Source organism: Amblyraja radiata, unplaced genomic scaffold, assembly GCF_010909765.2.
Source record: "Amblyraja radiata isolate CabotCenter1 unplaced genomic scaffold, sAmbRad1.1.pri S118, whole genome shotgun sequence".
Taxonomy (NCBI): domain Eukaryota; kingdom Metazoa; phylum Chordata; class Chondrichthyes; order Rajiformes; family Rajidae; genus Amblyraja; species Amblyraja radiata.
Window position 1 is genome coordinate 964,542 of NW_022630104.1, and position 19,760 is coordinate 984,301.

At 44.0% G+C, this 19,760-nt stretch overlaps 1 protein-coding gene across 1 annotated transcript in view; it reads left to right on the forward strand.

The window, feature by feature from the left end:
• Window positions 1-19,760, forward strand: part of LOC116969186 (zinc finger protein 567-like) — a 79,895-nt gene that overhangs the window by 17,891 nt on the left and 42,244 nt on the right. The window contains 1 exon segment of the mRNA XM_033016103.1: window positions 1,273-1,352. Coding sequence (XP_032871994.1) covers window positions 1,273-1,352 — 80 coding nt within the window.

Below are 19,760 nucleotides of genomic sequence, written 5' to 3' on the forward strand. Positions count from 1 at the left end.
AAGGTTTTGAAACTTGGATGCGTTGATCAAATGACCTTTAGCCCGACAAAGTTCAGAGACTAAAGTCTTTTCCCCAGAGAGTCGCATCCATTTACACTATTAGTCCCATGTACAGTAGTTACAGCAACCATTAATATACAGCTCAATTGCAGGTGGGAGGAAACAAGAGCACAGCCAGTAGCGCGGCGTCGGAGCACGAGCTATGTAACATTGCTCTTACAGCACGGGAGGTAAAGATTGAACCTGTGTCTCGGAAGTGTGTGACACCGGCAGTACTGACTGTGGCACGATGGCGAAGATGTACAGATACATCTGCGATAAAAATTGCGGTTTACAGATCGTCCGAAGGAGTGGGTATCAAGATACATAACATTAACAGACATAATATTACGTGACAGCATCTGTTTACATCTGAATTAACGCATATTAAAGTCGTGACACTTTCATAGAATCAGAAACCAGCTCGTGGACATTCACTTGCTTTATCTCTTGAGCTGTAGCATTACAGGTCTAAAGCGGGACTATGATTCACGCAGCGACGAGTGCAGAAAATATATCGATTATATATTCAGTTTATATATTCAGTTAAGCAGGTATGTCCGATTGGGAAGAGATGTAATTTCACTAACTGGTTCCAGACTATCCACGGAAGGAGCCCAAGGTGCCATTCTCTCAGCTCCTGGTCACAAATATCCAATCTCAGGGTCCCCTATTTTGAGGAAGGACATTCTTGCTATTGAGGGAGTGCAGCGTATGTTTACAAGGTTAATTCGTAGATGGCGCGACTGCCATATGCTGAGAGAATGGAGCGCTGGGCTTGTTCGAGCCTGGTCTGGAGTTAGAAGGATAGGAGGGATCTTAGTGAAACATGTAAAATTATTAAGGGTTTGGACACGCTGGAGGCAGAAAACATGATCCCGATGTTGGGAGAGTCCAGACGCAGGGGGCCACAGTTTAAGAATAGAGGTAAGCCCATTTAGAACGGAGACGAGGAAACACTTTTCCACCCAGAGAGTTGCGAGTCTGTGGAATATCTGCCTCAGAGGGCGGTGGGGGTCGGTTCTCTGGATACTTTCAAGAGGAGAGCTAGATAGGACTCTTAAAATAGCGGAGTGAGGGGATATGCAGTAAAGGCAGGAACGGTGTACTGATTGGGGATGATTAGCCATGATCACATTGAATGACGGTGGTGGCACGAAGGGCCAATTGGCCTCCTCCTGCACCTATTGTCTATTGCCTATTGTGGTTATCTGATACCTGCTCTCTGGTCAGGGTCTGAACGGCGCAATCAGTCCAAGAGTCGTCCAGACCAGGATCAACAACGGGCATGACGTGCACATTGCGCAGTTACAGTAAGAAAAACGGAATTAATTAAAACAAGTGAATTATTGAAATAGAAGTACACGGAATGCGTCGGAGTACACGGAATGTCTCACAGCTAATGCAAGTACATGGAAATTAAAGACAAAACAAATTACCGAAAACAGCGACAGCCGCTATTGTAGGGTAATATATATCTTCAATTCGATAGATCAATGGATATTCCATAGCAGGAAGACACAATTAACTCCTGTGGCTCCGTCAGTCCGTCAACGCTGTAGCTCTATGGCGATGCCTTCTGGTGGGCACCAAGATATATAGAGCGATATTTCTCCTGCGACATGAGCTCATACCTGCTGATTGTCATTAGTGACACTCACATTACAAACACCTTGCTTCACAACCGTTGAATCCACCATGGGAGATTACAAGCAAATAATTGAAAGATCGAGTAAAAATAAAACACAAAACGAGTCGCTGAAGAAGGACCTGTATAACGGATCCGATCCGAAACGTCACCTGTACATGCCCACAAAAAAATGTTGCACGATCCCTTGAGTTACTCCAGCACTTTTCTTCGATTAAATAAGAAATACTGATTTCCAGTGAAAGAATGATGTGTTATTTCATTTAATGTTGGTGTGCTTTCGATGAATTTCTCCAGGGCTTCAGACTGAATTATAAATGTATCTAAATTCCCAACACTGAATCTTCCGGTACATGCAAACCAATCTCCCACTGCAACTTTCCATCTTTTATTGCGAAAATAAAGCATTATTTATTTCTGGCGAACTTGCAATAGGATCAATAGACAATAGACTAGGTGCAGGAATGGGCCATTTGGTCCTTCGCGCAAGCACCGCCATTCAATGTGATCATGGCTTATCATCCCCAATCAGTACCCCGTTCATTCCTTCTGCCCATGTACCCTTACTCCTCTATCTTTAATAGCCCTATCTAGCTCTCTCTTGAAAGTATCCAGAGAACCGGCCTCCACCGCCCTCAGAGGCAAAGAATTCCACAGACTCGCAGCTCTCAATGTGAAAAGTGTTTCATCGTCTCCGTTCTAATGGCTAACCCCTTATTCTTAAACTGTGCGCGGGCCCCTGGATCTGGACTCCCCATTCACAGAAAGTATTAGTCTCAGTACTTCTTAAATGTGGTGACAGTCACGGCGACCACCATCCTCTCAGGAATTGCACTGGCCCCATAGTAGAAGCATCCCACGTCGCGGCGCTGGAAACTGGAAGTATCCCGAGCTAATTCTGCTACCACCATCATCATCGTCGGACTCCACAGTCAAAAAGGTAGCAAAAGATGTGTACTTCCTACGGCACCCGAGGAAGCACAATCGGCCACAGGCAATTGTCCAATTCTGCACGGCCACGGTAGAGTCTGCCCTCAACCTGTCCTCACCATCTACTAAACAGCCAAAAATCTATAGCCTCCCTTTGATCTGGTATTTGTTGGTTCACATTGCTTGATCAATGGCGATTTATCATTAATGTTTTATTATTATTAATGTTTAGTGTTTTCTGCGTCATTCATAACTGTCACTGTATGTCATGATGTTACTAGTGCGTGAGCACCAAGGAAAATTCCTTGTTGTGAATACTTAGCCAATAAACTTACTTACTTACTTATTGCAACAAGTGGTGGCTGCCACTTATTGGCGCCGGATGCTTGCGTCCTTTTCAGGACCGACGATGACAGCGAGGTCAATATTTGTAGCAAGATGCACTCGAAAAGATGAAGGAATTGCACTTCAAATGGCATCACACTCTCCATCAATTTATCTTTCAGGTATCCTATCCAAACGATTCACTCCTCATCTTAAACTTATGTCATCGTTTAAATTGGCTATAGGGTTACGTTTTCCACCATCAAGATAATAATAATAATAATAATAATAATAATACTAGAATAATAATACTAATAATAATAATAATAATAATAATAATAATTATAATAATAATTATAATAATAATAATAATAATAATGATGATAATAATAATAATAATAATAATAATAATAATAATAATAATAATAATAATAATAATAATAATAATAATAATTAATAATCACAACAATAATACTAAGCCTTATTGTAATTGTACTTAGAAATACAACGGATATTGGAGAGCTACTCCTGATCAGTGCAACCAAAACAAGTTAAAACAAGATATAAACACATCCAATACATTCAATACGTTATTTAACTGCTTAAAATAGTACATACATTATATTTGACACACCTAGGTAGTAACATAGCACTGGGAGAATATTACACTTTAAAATTGATTAAATAGTTAAAAGATGTTTTTTAAACAGAAGAAATATTATCTGAGTGGTCTGTTTCCACTCCACATATCTTCACCATCAAAAGTTAGATGTCTCCAGTGAGGCCAGATTGCGAATAATTTGTGTCAGCGCTGATCTCGCTGCCTCATGAATGCACTGTTGATAGAGGGATAGAGAATGTACTGTGAATATGATAACCCGTTAGATGTTTTGGATATGTAATCAGTCTGTGTGTACACACGCTCGATCCAGGACATTTGTGGATTAAAATATGTAGGTATGGTTTATGATTGCGGCGCGGACATAGCGGGCAAACGCTAGAGAGAGTGAGCTCTGTCGCTGCTCAAGAGGCTCGGCTCATACAATAGATACAATTTCACTGCATGTTATGTGTTTCCTTTGTCTAGTATTCCACATGCCGCCATACCAGCGACTTACAGAGCCACAACATTACATCCCTGGGTTTGTATACAAGCCCTCTTGAAATAAAGGCAACAAGTAAGAAAGAATGCTGCATGCTGAAAGAACTCCACAGGTGCACAGTAGAGAGCATGCTGACCTGTTGTATCGTGCTTTGGTTCGGCAACGTGTACGCCCTGGAGCGGAAAAGACTGCAAAAAGTAGTAAACACTACCCAGCCTATCATCGGCTCGGACCTCCCTCCAATCGAGGGGATCTATCGCAGTCGTTGCCTCAAAAGGGCTGCAGCATCATTAAGGACCCACACCATCCTGGCAGCACACTCATCTCCCCGCTGCCTTCAGGGAGAAGGTACTGGAGCCTGAAATCAGCAACATCCAGGTTGAGGAATTGCTCTTCCTCACAACCATCTCAACTCATTAAACTCAACCCAAAGAAAACTATGAACATAATAGTCCATTGCACTTTATCTGGTTATTTATGTGTGTATATATATATTCAATGTTACATGGACACACTGATCCGTTCTGTATTTATTCATGCCCACTATATTTCCCATGACAATAAACTCTCTTGAATCTTGAATCTTCAATCATCGAGTTTGCTTTCCTTAATGCCGATTTTACTTGCAGATTATTTTTGGGGAATTCTGCACCATCACTCCCAAGTCCCACTCACAAGGGTGGTAAAGAAAGCTTTTGGTATGGTAGCCTTTATAAATCAGAACATTGAGTATAGAAGCTGGGATGTAATGTTAAAATTGTACAAGGCATTGGTGAGACCAAATCTGGAGTATGGTGTACAATTTTGGTCGCCCAATTATAGGAAGGATGTCAACAAAATAGAGAGAGTACAGAGGAGATTTTCTAGAATGTTGCCAGGGTTTCAACAATTAAGTTACAGAGAAAAGTTGAATAAGTTAGGTCATTATTCTCTGGAGCGCAGAAGGTTAAGGGGGCACTTGATAGATGTCTTTAAAATGATGAGAGGGATAGACAGAGTTGATGTGGACAAGCTTTTCCCTTTGAGAATAGGGAACATTCAAACAAGTGGACCATGACTTCAGAATTAAGGGACAGAAGTTTAGAGGTAACATGAGGGGGAACTTATTTACTCAGAGAGTGGTAGCGGTGTGGAATGAGCTTCCAGTGGAAGTGGTGGCGGCAGGTTCGTTGGTATCATTTAAAAATAAATTGGATAGGCATATGGATGAGAAGGGAATGGAGGGTTATGGTATGAGTGCAGGCAGGTGGGACTAAGGCAAAATAATTGTTCGGCACGGACTTGTAGGGCCGAGATGGCCTGTTTCCGTGTTGTAATTGTTATATGGTTATATGTCCCTTTGTACCTCCGATTTCTGGATTCTCAGCTCATTTAGAAAAACCTCTACGCCTTAATTCTTACGACCAGAATGCATGACTGCATACATTGCTGCACATTATTCCATCTGCCAATTCGCTGCCCACTCTCCCAACCTGTCCAAGTCCTGCAGAATCCCTGCTTTCTCTACACGACCGGCACTACACCTATTTTAGTATCACCCGCAAACCGTGCTACAAAGCTTTCAATCCTCTCGTCCAAATCATTGATATGCAACGTGAAGGTGGCATAGAGAGAGAGGATTAGAGGGAGTGAGAAAGAGAGAGTGTGAGAGAACTACCGGGAAATCGAGAGATCGAGAGTGACAGAGAGAGGCAGACATTAGTGGAAATAAATAGAGTGAACGAGAGAGAATGGTGGAGATAGGTAGAAGGTTTTAGCAAACGGCATTGAAAGACAAAGCGCCGACCCTTGCAGAACGCTACTTTTCACTGGCAACCAGCCAGAAAAAAAGCCCACTTTATTGCCACTTCTTGTCTTCTGCCATCTAGCGAACCTGCTATCCATGGTAGTATATGTCCTCTGATACCGTGGGCTCTCATCTTCCTAAGCAGCCTAACGTGTGGCACCTCATCCAAGGCTTTCTGAAAATCTAAGTAAACAGCATCTACTGGCTCTCCTTTGACTGCCCTGCTATTTATTTCTTGAAAGAATTCCCGCAAAATTGTCAAGCAATACCTCCACTTAACAAGGCCATGCTGACTTCGGTCTATTAATGCATCGACTTCTCAGTACTCCGTAATCTCATCCCTTATAAATGGCTCTAAAATCGTACCAACCACCGAAGTCAGACTAACCGGCCTAGGACCAATCCTGGCAATAGTGATTCCTGAAGTGTCACTATCAATGCCTTCCTAATCTCCAAAGCCACCTTTTTCTGAAACCTAGTGTACAGTCCATCCGGCCCAGATCACCTTTGGCCCTTTCATCCATTTCACAAACTTCCACCCATTGTCTCTCTTGAATTTCACGCACGTTGCTGGTGTCTTTGCTGTGAAGATTTTTGCAAATATCTCAAGGCGTATGAATATGGATACATATCCCGGGTCTGATCAGTTCTATCCGCGGTTAGTGTGACAATAGACAATAGATGCAGGAGTAGGCCATTTTACCCTTCGAGCCAGCACCACCATTCAATGTGATCACGAATGATCATCCACATGCAGTACCCCGTTCCTGCTTTCTCACCATATCCCCTGACTCTGCAATCTTCATAGCTCTCTCTGAACCAGGGGCCACAGTTTAAGAATAAGCGCTAACCCATTTAGAACGGTAAGGAAACACTTTTTCACACAGAGAGTTGTGACTCTGTGGAATACTCTGCCTCAGAGGGTGGTGGAGGCCGGTTCTCGGGATACTTTCAGGAGAGAGTAAGAAGTGCTCTTCAGGATAGCGGAGTTCGGGGGTATGGGTAGAAGGCAGGAACGGGGTACTGATTTTGGTTGATCAGCCATGATCACATTGAATGGCGGTGCTGGCACTAAGGGCCGAATGGCCTACTCCTGCACCTATTGTCTATTGTATATATTCCTTGCTTAATGCCAGCTTAATGATTGAGTTGCCGGGATGTCGTTCTGTGAGCTGCAGCGCTCAGTAGCTGCGTCTGTCCACAGCGTAGATTCCAATGCCCACATCCCTCAGATCAGTGGACGGCCTGGCTTCTGAAACCAAGACCAACCGGTTTGACAACCACGACCGTTATACACCACGCACAAAGTTGGTTTAAAATTCTAGTTAACCATTTTGCTACAGGGAATGCTGTAACGCGGATAGGATTTGAACATAACCTGTAGGAATTCTTTCTGCGGCATTTGTCATTAGTCCTTCTGTCCGCTGTTACTCACTTTTTATTATTTATTATATCAAGACTGGTGACAAAACTAATTTCCGTAGGTTCTGATGTGTCTATCTACCCGAGCACGGGAGTATTTCAACATGGATACAATTCAAGCCAACCGGAAGTTTGCTTGCAGAGAGGAAGTGAAACACATAGCGTCCTGGTGTCATCGCAACAACCTGGAGCTCAATGCTCTTAAGACAGTGGAATTGATCGTTGACTTCAGTAGAGCTCCCCTTCCCCTCACCCCACTCACCATCAACACCACCACAGTCACATATGTGGAGTCTTTTAGATTATGTTAGAGCAAGGGTCGGCCACCTACGGCCCCCAGAATCACATCTGTGGAGTTCCTGGGAACCATCATCTCTGAGGACATTAAATGGGGGGCTACCATGGATTCCAAAGTCAAAAAGGCACAACAAATGATGCACTTCCTGCGGCAGCTGAAAAGGCACATTCTGCCAAAAGCAATGATGGTCCAATTCTATACGGCCATCGTAGAGTCTGTCCTCGCCGTCTCCATCATGGTCTGATTTGGCTCACCGACCAAGCACGACAACCGGAGGCTGCAGCGAGTCGTCCGATCAGCTGAGAAGGTCGTTGGCTGCAACCTTGTCTCCATTGATGAACTGTACACTGCAAGGGCCAGGAAGCGAGCGGGTATGATAATCTCTGATTCCTCTCACCATGGCCACAAAGTCTTTGAATCACTTCCCTCTGGAAGGCGACCACGGACAGTCAAAGCTGCCATAGCCAGACAGAAAATCAACTTTTTCCACGAGTGGTAGCTCTACTCAAGAAACAAAAATCTGTCGCCTCCTTTTGCTCTGGTAGGGGCTCGTAGAGGGCGTCCACCGTCACGACCGAACCCGCCCTCAACTCTGCCAGCAGCGACCCTGAACACAAGATACGCGTACACGAGATCTGGCAGCGTCACCCGTGAGCGTAACCGCCTCCATTACTCCGGTTCTGGAGGTGGGGAGGGCGTCATGTGGTGGGCTGGGCCAATTTGACATCGAACCGCCGTGGTTCGGGCCCGAGCTCTTGCGTGGACCGGGCGTGATCTGGGCCAACTAATTGCTGGGCCATCGTGGGGTTGGCGTGTAAAGGATTTAGTGGTTGAAGTTCGCGAGCGACGGGGCTGCATCGTATAATTATTAAACGGAGTGTTTACACAAGCGTGGACCTCCGCAACACACACTATAGAAGAAGAAAGCGATAGTACTTAAAACTCAACTGTAATTCCAAACTCACTTCCCACTTTCACCACTTAAAAACATATCTTCATAACAAGAGAAGTTGAGTATAGGAGCAAAGTGGTCCTTCTGCAGTTGTATAGGCCCCCAGTGAGCCCACACCTGGAGTAATGCATGCCATTTTCGTCCCCTAATTTGAGGAAGGGTATTCTTGCTGTTGAGGGAGTGCATTGTATTTTCACGAGGCATGTGCTGAGAGAATGGATCGGTTGGGCTTTTGTACTCTCGAATCTAGAAGGATGAGAGGGAATCTCATTGAAACATGTAAGATTATTAAGGGTTTGAACACACTGGGGGCAGTAAACAAGTTTCCGATGTTGGGGGAGTCCGGCACCAGGGGCCACAGTTTAAGAATAAGGGATAGGGCATTCAGAACGGAGATGATGAAACACTTTTTCACCCAGAGAGTTGTGAATCTATGGAATTATCTGCCTCGGAGAACGGTGGAGGCCGGTTCTATGGATACTTCCAAGAGAGAGCTTGATAGGGCTCTTAAAACTAGCGGAATCATGGGATAAGGGTAGAAGGCCAATTCTGGGGTATGGTGTACAATTTTCGTCGCCAGATTATAGGAAACATCTCAACAAAATAGAGAGAGTACAGAGGAGATTTCCTAGAATGTTGCCTGGGTTTCAGCAACCAGGTTACAGAGAAAGGTTGAACAAGTTGGGTCTTTAGTCTTTGGAGCGCGGCATGTTAAGGGGGACTTGATAAAGGTCTTTTAAATGATGAGAGGGATAGACAGAGTTGACGTGGTTAAGCTCTTTCCATTGAGAAGGGAAGATTCAAACAAGAATCACACACACACAGATACTCGTTCACACACACACACACACATGCACACACAGACTCATTCACACACACACACACACACACACTCATTTACACACACAGACTCATATACACACACACATTCACACACGGTCATTTGCACACACCTTCTGACACACACACAGACACATTCATATACTCAATCACAGAGACTTTTTCACACACAAACACATATTCACACGCACACATTCACACACACACATTCACACACACACACATAATCACACACACATACACATACGCATATTCACACACACACATATTCACACACACACACATATTCACACACACATATATTCACACACACACATTCACTCACACACATATTCACACACATACACATATTCACACACACGCACACACATATATATACACACATACTCACACACACATACATATATTCACACACACATACTGTATATTCACACACACACACATTCACACGCATATATATACATACACACATATTATCAAACACACACATACACATATATCCACACACATATTCACACACACACGTACACACACATTCACACATATTCACACACACATATTCACACACACACACATTCACACACATATTCGCGCACACACACACATATATGCACAACACATATTCTCTCTCACAAACACACATTCACACACACACATATTCACACACACATAAACACACACACACGTATTCACTCACACACACACACACATTCATACACACACACATTCACACACACACATATTCACACACACACACACACACATACGCACACATACACACACACACACACACACGCACACATACACACACACACATAACACAAGACAAACACATATTCACACACATATTCACACACACACACATATTCACACACACACATTCATACACACACATACACACACATAACACACACACGTAACACACACATGCACACATATTCCAACACATACACACCCAATCATTCACACTCACACACACACATTCACACACACACACACATTTACACACACACACACACAATCACACACACACACACACCCAATACTAAAATGTCAAGTAACTTCAGAACGTGTTGAATATAAAGTGTGTAAAACGAATCTTTAAAGTCTGCTGTGGAGGCTGCTGCTGAAATAAAATGCTGTTTTTAAATAACATCTAACAAACACACTAACCATAGACAGAGCCGTAAAGTCATGAAGTATTCAGCAGCGGCTGCATTTGCCGCCATTTTGACGTCGCCATCTCTCCGCTTGCACGAACCGGAAATGACGTTATCGACGCCATCTTTCTGCTAACCGGAAATGACGACATCGACGCCATCTTGCAACCCAGCCAAAATCACAGAATGCACGCCAATTTTTAAATTAAACACAGGTCTGATCTAACCAAATGCTTATTCATGCTTTATCCATCTGAAAACGGCTACAACCATTTTAAAACTCAAGAGAAACAAATTTGCAAATTCTTTACAACCAATACAATCCTGTAGAGGCTGCTGCTGAAACAAAATCATGCTTTAAATAACGACCAACAAACAGACTTACCAAAGACAGAGCAGTCAGCTCTGTTGAATTATTCAGCAGCGCCTACACTTTGTGTCTTCTGCAGTCAGCGCCATATTGCCAGCAACCGGAAATGACGTCATCGACGACATATAACCATTTAACAATTACAGCACGGAAACAGGCCATCTCGGCCCTACAAGTCCGTGCCGAACAACATTTTTCCCTTAGTCCCACCTGCCTGCACTCATACCATAACCCTCCATTCCCTTCTCATCCATATGCCTATCCAATTTATTTTTAAATGATACCAACGAACCTGCCTCCACCACTTCCACTGGAAACTCATTCCACACCGCTACCACTCTCTGAGTAAAGAAGTTCCCCCTCATGTTACCCCTAAACTTCTGTCCCTTAATTCTGAAGTCATGTCCTCTTATTTGAATCTTCCCTATTCTCAAAGGGAAAAGCTGATCCACATCAACTCTGTCTATCCCTCTCATCATTTTAAAGACCTCTATCAAGTCCCACTTAACCTTCTGCGCTCCAGAGAATAAAGACCTAACTTATTCAACCTTTCTCTGTAACTTAGTTGTTGAAACCCAGGCAACATTCTAGTAAATCTCCTCTGTACTCTCTCTATTTTGTTGACATCCTACCTATAATTAGGCGACCAAAATTGTACACCATATTCCAGATTTGGTCTCATCAATGCCTTGTACAATTTTAACATTACATCCCAGCTTCTATATTCAATGCTCTCATTTATAAAGGCTAGCATACCAAAAGCTTTCTTTACCACCCTATCTATATGAGACTCCACCTTCAAGGAACTATGCACGGTTATTCCCAGATCCCTCTGTTCAACTGTATTCTTCAATTCCCTACCATTTACCATGTACGTCCTATTTTGATTTGTCCTGCCAAGGTGTAGCACCTCACATTTATCAGCATTAAACTCCATTAAACAACAGATGATGTAGTTCCTGCGGCAGCTGAAAAGGCACAATCTGCCAAAAGCAATGATGGTCCAATTCTATACGGCCATCGTAGAGTCTGTCCTCGCCGTCTCCATCATGGTCTGATTTGGCTCACCGACCAAGCACGCCAACCGGAGGCTGCAGCGAGTCGTCCGATCAGCTGAGAAGTTCATTGGCTGCAACCTTGTCTCCATTGATGAACTGTACACTGCAAGGGCCAGGAAGCGAGCGGGTATGATAATCTCTGATTCCTCTCACCCTGGCCACAAAGTCTTTGCATCACTTCCCTCTGGAAGGCGACCACGGACTTTCAAAGCTGCCACAGCCAGACAGAAAATCAACTTTTTTCCACGAGTGGTAGCTCTACTCAAGAAACAAAAATCTGTCGCCTCCTTTTGCTCTGGTAGAGGCCCGTAGAGGGCGTCCACCGTCACGACCGCACCCGCCCTCACCGCTGCCAGCAGCGACCCTGAACACAAGAGACGCGTACACGAGATCTGGCAGCGTCACGCGTGAGCGTAACCGCCTCCATTACTCCGGTTCTGGAGGCGGGGAGGGCGTCATGTGGTGGGCTGAGCCAATTTGATATCGAACCGCCGTGGTTCGGGCCCGAGCTCTTGCGTGGACCGGGCGTGATCTGGGCCAACTAATTACTGGGCCATCGTGGGGTTGACGTACACAGGATGTGGTGGTTGAAGTTCGCGAGCGACGGGGCTGCATCGTATAATTATTAAACGGAGTGTTTACACAAGCGTGGACCTCCGCAACACACTCTATAGAAGAAAGCGATAGTACTTGAAACTCAACTGTAATTCCAAACTCACTTTCCACTTTCACCATTTACGAATCATAACATATCTTCATAACAAGAGGAGTTGAGTATAGGAGCAAAGTGGTCCTTCCGCAGTTGTATAGGCCCCAAGTGAGCCCACACCTGGAGCAATGCGTGCAGTTTTCGTCTCCTAATTTGAGGAAGAATATTCTTGCTATTGAGGGAGTGCATTGTATGTTCACGAGGCATGTGCCGAGAGAATGGAGCGGTTGGGCTTTGGTACTCTGGAATTTAGAAGGATGAGAGGGCATCTCATTGAAACATATAAGATTATTAAGGGGTTGAACACGCTGGAGGCAGTAAACAAGTTTCCGATGTTGGGTGAGTCCGGCGCCAGAGGCCACAGTTGAAGAATAAGGGATAAGGCATTTAGAACGGAGATGATGAAACACTTTTTCACCCAGAGAGTTGTGAGTCTGTGGAATTATCTGCCTCAGAAAACGGTGGAGGCCGGTTCTATGGATACTTCCAAGGTAGAGCTTGATAGGGCTCTTAAAACCAACGGAATCAGAGGATAAGGGGAGAAGGTGTACAATTTTGGTCGCCAGATTATAGGAAATATCTCAACAAAATAGAGAGAGTACAGAGGAGATTTACTAGAATGTTGCCAGGGTTTCAGCAACCAGGTTACAGAGAAAGGTTGAACAAGTTAGGTCTTTATTCTTTGGAGCGCGGAATGTTAAGGGGGACTTGATAAAGGTCTTTTAAATGATGAGAGGGGTAGACAGAGTTGACGTGGTTAAGCTTTTTCCATTGCGAAGGGAAGATTCAAGCAAGAGAACATGATTTGAGAATTAAGGGAGAGAAGTTTAGGGGTAACATGAGGGGGAATTTCTTTACTCAGAAAGTGGTAGCTGTGTGGAATGAGCATCCAGTGGAAGTGGTGGAGGCAGGTTCGATTTCATCATTTAAAAATAAATTGGATTGGTATATGGGCGGGAAAGGAATGGAGGGTTATGGTCTAAGTGCAGGTAGATGGGACTAGGTGAGAATAGGTGTTCGACGGACTAGAAGGGCCGAGATGGCCTGTTTCCGTGCTGTAATTGTTATATGGTTATATGGTTATAAGGCAGGAACGGGGGCTGGGGTACTGTTTCTGGATGATCAGCCATGATCACATTGAATGGCAGTGCAGGCTCGAAGGGCCGAATGCCCTACTTTTGTATATACTGTCTATTGTCTATTGTCTAATGAATTGTGGTTTGCAATTTCGCTTCAAGTCCGGAGTTCCAACATACGCACGGCGTCAGGAAGTGGAACCACGGCAGCGGCGGTGGAAACATCTTGTCCGGGAACATTACCATCTGGTTTGGGAATTGCTCTGCCAAGGACAAGAAGGCTCTGCAGAGAGTAGTGCGTTCGGCCCAACGCACTATGGGAACTTCACTTGCCCCCCTGCAGGAACTATACATCAGGAGGTACAACTCCAGAGCCAACAATATCATGAGAGACCCCTTCCACCCCTGCAACGGACTGTTCCAGCTGCTACGATCAGGCAAACGCCTCCGTTGCCATGCGGTGAGAACAGAGAGGTTGAGAAGGAGTTCCTTCCCAGAGGCCATTCGGGCTGTAAACGCCTATCTCACCAGGGACTAACTCTACTGAACGTTTGTCCTTCCATTATTTATTATGTAAAGGTATATGTGTGTTTATGATTGTGTTTATAGTTTGTTTGGTTGTTTGTCTTTTTGCACAAAAGTCCGCGAGCATTGCCACTTTCATTTCACTGCACATCCCGTATGTGTATGTGAAAAATAAACCTGACTTGACTTGACTTGACTTGATGGCACCTGTTGGAAAACAAGAAACCAAGTTGTTGAGGAACCGGCTGAATTGGTTGGTTTTGATATTCCAATTATGTCCACTAGAGGGCTCGCTGTCGCACATCCGTCCATTGCCTCTGAATCTGGTTAATGTGAGACATGATCAGCCCACCGTGTGATTGGTCGAAGTTCAGGATCCATCAACTCAAGACGAATGTCCGTATGAATGATAGAAACTGACAGACGTGTGAGTGGAAGAATCTCAAAATTCACGCCCTCGCCGACTGTAGGATGGCGACATCACGGGATGGAACCACAGTTGCATCAGGCCAAGAAATGGTCTGGAGAAATCAGTTCAGGCCTTGAGATTTATTCACAATAAATGCCACCCCAATTATTTTGTACACGACAAATTCGCAGGCCATTGAAGGAAACTGTAAAGTGTCTGAAAGTCTCTGAGATGTCGAGATTCCCGTTTATGTATTATGTTTAGCCGCTCATTCAAGCAGTTCATTCCAGCACATTGTTATCTATCTATCTATCTATCTATCTATCTATCTATCTATCTATCTATCTATCTATCTATCTATCTATCTATCTATCTATCTATCTATCTATCTATCTATCTATCTATCTATCTATCTATCTATCTATCTATCTATCTATCTATCTATCTATCTATCTATCTACCTATCTATCTATCTATCTATCTATCTATCTATCTATCTATCTATCTATCTATCTATCTATCTATTTATCTATTTATCTATCTATCTAAAACTCTCATCTTGTCCTCTTCCGGTTTGCGTTTCGTTTTCATTTCCTTTTTTCGCGAACTGATTCGCCATTCACCTGTGCTGCAAGCGCACCAGGTTTTGTTTCGATCGGTGGAATACAACAAAAGTTATGAAGGTTTATGTTCTTCTCTCCTGTCATTCTCTCCTGACGCCCTTTCTGGCTCCCGCTGTCATTTACCGGCGGCGAGGTGAAGATAGCCGAAGGATCGGAGTGAGCAGAGTGTGGAGAGTGGGTGGGGCGATTACCACCACGTCGAGCCGCTGAGGCCGAAACGCTGAGCCCGAGAACCGCTGAGCCCGAGAACCGCTGAGCCCGAGAACCGCTGAGCCCGAGAACCGCTGAGCCCGAGAACCGCTGAGCTCGAGAACCGCTGAGCCCGAGAACCGTTGAGCCCGAGAACCGCTGAGCCCGAGAACCGCTGAGCCTGAGAGGTGGATAAAATCATGAGAGGAATAGATCGTATAGGTGCACAGAGTCTCTTGCGCCGAGTAGGTGAATCGCGGACCAGAGACATGGGTTTAAGATGAATAGAAAACGATTTAACAGTAATCTGAGGGGTAACTTTTTCCAGAGGAGGTAGTTGAGGCTGGGACAATACCACAGTTAAAGAAACAGTTGGACAGGTACATGATACGGACAGGTTTGGAGGAATATGGTCTGAACGCGGGCAGATGGGACTAGTGCAGCCGAGACATAACCATATAACCATATAGCAATTACAGCACGGAAACAGGCCATCTCGACCTTTCTAGTCCGTACAGAACACTTACTCTCACCTAGTCCCATCTACCTGCACTCAGACCATAACCGTCCATTCATTTCCCGTCCATATACGTATCAAATGTATTTTTAAATGATAAAATCGAACCTGCCTCCACCACTTCCAATGGAAGCTCATTCCACACAGCTACCACTCTCAGAGTAAAGAAGTTCCCCCTCATTTTACCCCTAAACTTCTGTCCCTTAATTGTCAAATCATGTCCTCTTGTTTGAATCTTCCCTAATCTCAATGGAAACAACTTATCCACGTCAACTCTGTCTACCCCTCTCATAATTTTAAAGACCTCTATCAAGTCCCCCCTTAATCTTCTGCGCTCCAAAGAATAAAGACCTAACTTGTTTAACCTTTCGCTGTAACTTAGGTTCTGAAACCCAGGAAGCATTCTAGTAAATCTCCTCTGTACTCTCTCTATTTTGTTGACATATTTCCTATAATTTGGCGACCAAAATTGTACACTATACTCCAGAATTGGCCTTACCAATGCCTTGTACAATTTTAACATTACATTCCAACCTATCTACTCAATGCTCTGATTTATAAAGGCCAGCACACCAAAAGCTTTCTTCACCACCCTATCTGCATGAGATTCCACCTTCAGGGAACTATGCACAGTTATTCCTAGAGTCCTCTGTTCAACTGCATCCCTCAATTCGCTACCACTTACCATGTACGTCCTATTTTGATTTGTCCTGCCAAGATATAGCACCTCACACTTATCAGCATTAAACTCCATCTGCCATCTTTCAGCCCACTCTTCCAAATGGCCTAAATCTCTCTGTAGACTTTGAAAATCTACTTCATTATCCACAACACCACCTACTGCATTAGTAAGTACCATCTGCATACTTACTAATCCAATTTACCACACCATCATCCAGATCATTGATGTATATGACAAACAACAATGGACCCAACACAGGTTCCCGAGACACCCCACTAGTCACCGGCCTCGAACCTGACAAACAGCCATCTCCCATTCAGCTACTGTTGAATCCATCTTGCTACTCCACCATTAATACCAAACAATTGAACCTTCTTAACCAACCTTCCATGTGGAACCTTGTCAAAGGCTTTACTGAAGTCCATATAGACAACATCCACCGCTTTACCCTCATCAATTTCCCTAGTAACCTCTTCAAAAAATTCAAGAAGATTAGTCAAACAAGACGTTCCAAGCACAGGTCCATGTTGACTGTTCCTAATCAGACCCTGTTTATCCAGATGATTATATATATTATCTCTAAGTATCCTTTCCATTAATTTGCCCACCACTGACGTCAAAACTAACAGGTCTATAATTGCTAGGCTTACTCTTAGAACACTTTTTAAACAATGGAACAACATGCGCAGTACGCCAATCCTCCGGCACCATTCCCGTTTCTAATGACATTTGAAATATTTCTGACATAGCCCCTACAATAAGTTCCCTCAATGTCCTAGGGAATATCCTGTCAGGACCTGGAGACTTATCCATTTTTATATTTTTCAAAAGTGTCAGTACTTTGTAGCGGCACCATGCGTGGTGAATAAAGGTGAGACGTCAAGCCGGTTCAAATAGTCGTTTATTCAGTGGTGACACGTTAGGTTGGTGCGCTAACTATAATACAATGTTGATGTAGCTGAACGAGGTTGTTATCTCGGGCTCAGCTACCTGTCGACTCCTCAAGGTCTCGAGGTGAGAGACCTTAAGTACCAGGACACTCCCTTTAGTCCATGACGTCACGTGCCCGCCCTCATATCTCCTGACGAGGGATCGAACATGAGTGGCCCGTGTTTAGGCTGACGCCACAACTTCCTCTTCTTTGAATCTCATAGTTTCCTTAGCTACTCTACTTATTTCCCTTACCTCACATAATTCAATATCCTTCTCCTTGGTGGATAACGAAGAAAATAAAGCGTGCAATATCTCCCCCATCGCTTTTGGCTCTGCAGATTGCTGTCCACCCTGACTCTCTAATGGACCAATTATATTCCTCGTTATCCTTTTGCTATTAATATAGCTGTAGAAACTCTTTGGATTTACTTTCACCTTACTTGCCAAAGCAACCTCATATCTTCTTTTAGCTTTTCTAATTTATTTCTTAAGATTCGTTTTACATTCTTTACACTCCTCAAGTACCGCATTTACTCCATGCTGCCTATAATTATTGTAGATCTCTCTCTTTTTCCGAACCGTGTCCAATTTCCCTTGAAATCCATGGCTCTTTCCAATTATTACTTTCCTTTCAACCGAACAGGGACATAAAGATTCTGAACTCTTAAAATGTCACGTTTAAATGTCCTCCATTTCTCTTCTACATCCTTCTCATAAAACAAAATGTCCCAATTCACTCCTTTTATATCCTTTCGCATCTCCTCAAAGTTAGCCTTTCTCCAATTAAAAATCTCAAACCTTGGTCCAGTTCTGACCTTCTCCATAATTATATTGAAATTAATGGTATTGTGATCACTGGACCCGAAGTGCTCCCCAACACATACCTCCACCACCTGACCTGTCTCATTTCCTAACAGGAGGTCCAGCACTGCCCCTTCTCTAGTAGGTACCTCTATGTATTGCTGCAAAAAACTATCCTGCATACATTTTACAAATTCCAAACCATCCAACCCTTTTACAGAATGTGGTTCACAGTCTATGTGTGGAACATTGAAATCTCCCACAATCACTGCCTTGTGCTTACTACTAATATCTGCTATCTCCTTACATATTTGCTCTGCTTCTGATTCTACTATTTCTACAAATATACTAAAACTTCTAAGCCCTCTCTAAATACTTTGCATCCTGCAGTAGAGAACATATCAGAACGCTTTAGGGAAGGCAGCATTTGTGGTGTATGTATCCTAATGGGTCCTGTCACCACACCTCTTAGTGGTCTCGACGCAAAACGCCGTTAGTCTGTGCCCTGCACAGATGTTTCCCGTCCCGCTGATATCCTCCATCAATTTATGTTTTCCTCGCATTGTTTAATCCGATTATGATCATCTGCTGCAAAACTAACGTGGTCAGATATGGTGAGAAATGCATCCGTGTAAATGAGTCGTACGACTGAAACGGGGGCAGTTGTCGGACATCTGACACGGCGCAATAGTAGAAGAAATGAAGAACAAGACAGAAAACGATCTGTGGAGATGAGTCCATGTGTTTCAATCAAGCTTTGATTACACAGTCATAGAGTCATACAGTGCGGCAACGGGCCCTAATGTCCAATTTGCCCATACCGGCCAACGTGTCCCAGCTACATTAGTACCGCCTGCCCGCGTTTGCTCCCTGTCCCTCCAAACCTGTCCTATCCATTTACCTGTCCAACTGTTTCTTAAATGGGGGGATAGTCTATGCTAAATGTTGGGATAGACCCACCTCCTGTCGCTCTCTGTTCGAGGAGACAAGCCCAAAAAAGTATGTCATTTCCCGGTGTGAAGTTTCAAACGAAATTTCTATTCATTTTGATTCGTCCCCGAACTTCTAGTTGTCGACCGGGTGTGTTGCCTGCGGGCCAATCATACTCTTCAGATCAGAATGCCACTCACTAAGGTGTAGAACACCGTCCGTTTTTAGATTGGATAGCTACTCCTCATTTAAATGTTAATATCAAAACATTCGTCTGGATGGCGTGCTACAAATTTGCTCTTTATTCCTCACTGGATGAATTCATCGAGTTACGATGGAGCGATTCATGGATCCGCCACCTCACAGCCTCCAGCCCCCTCCCCCTCTGAACCATGTTCTACGGTTATGTTATCCCATAAACGGCGAGGATGTTGCC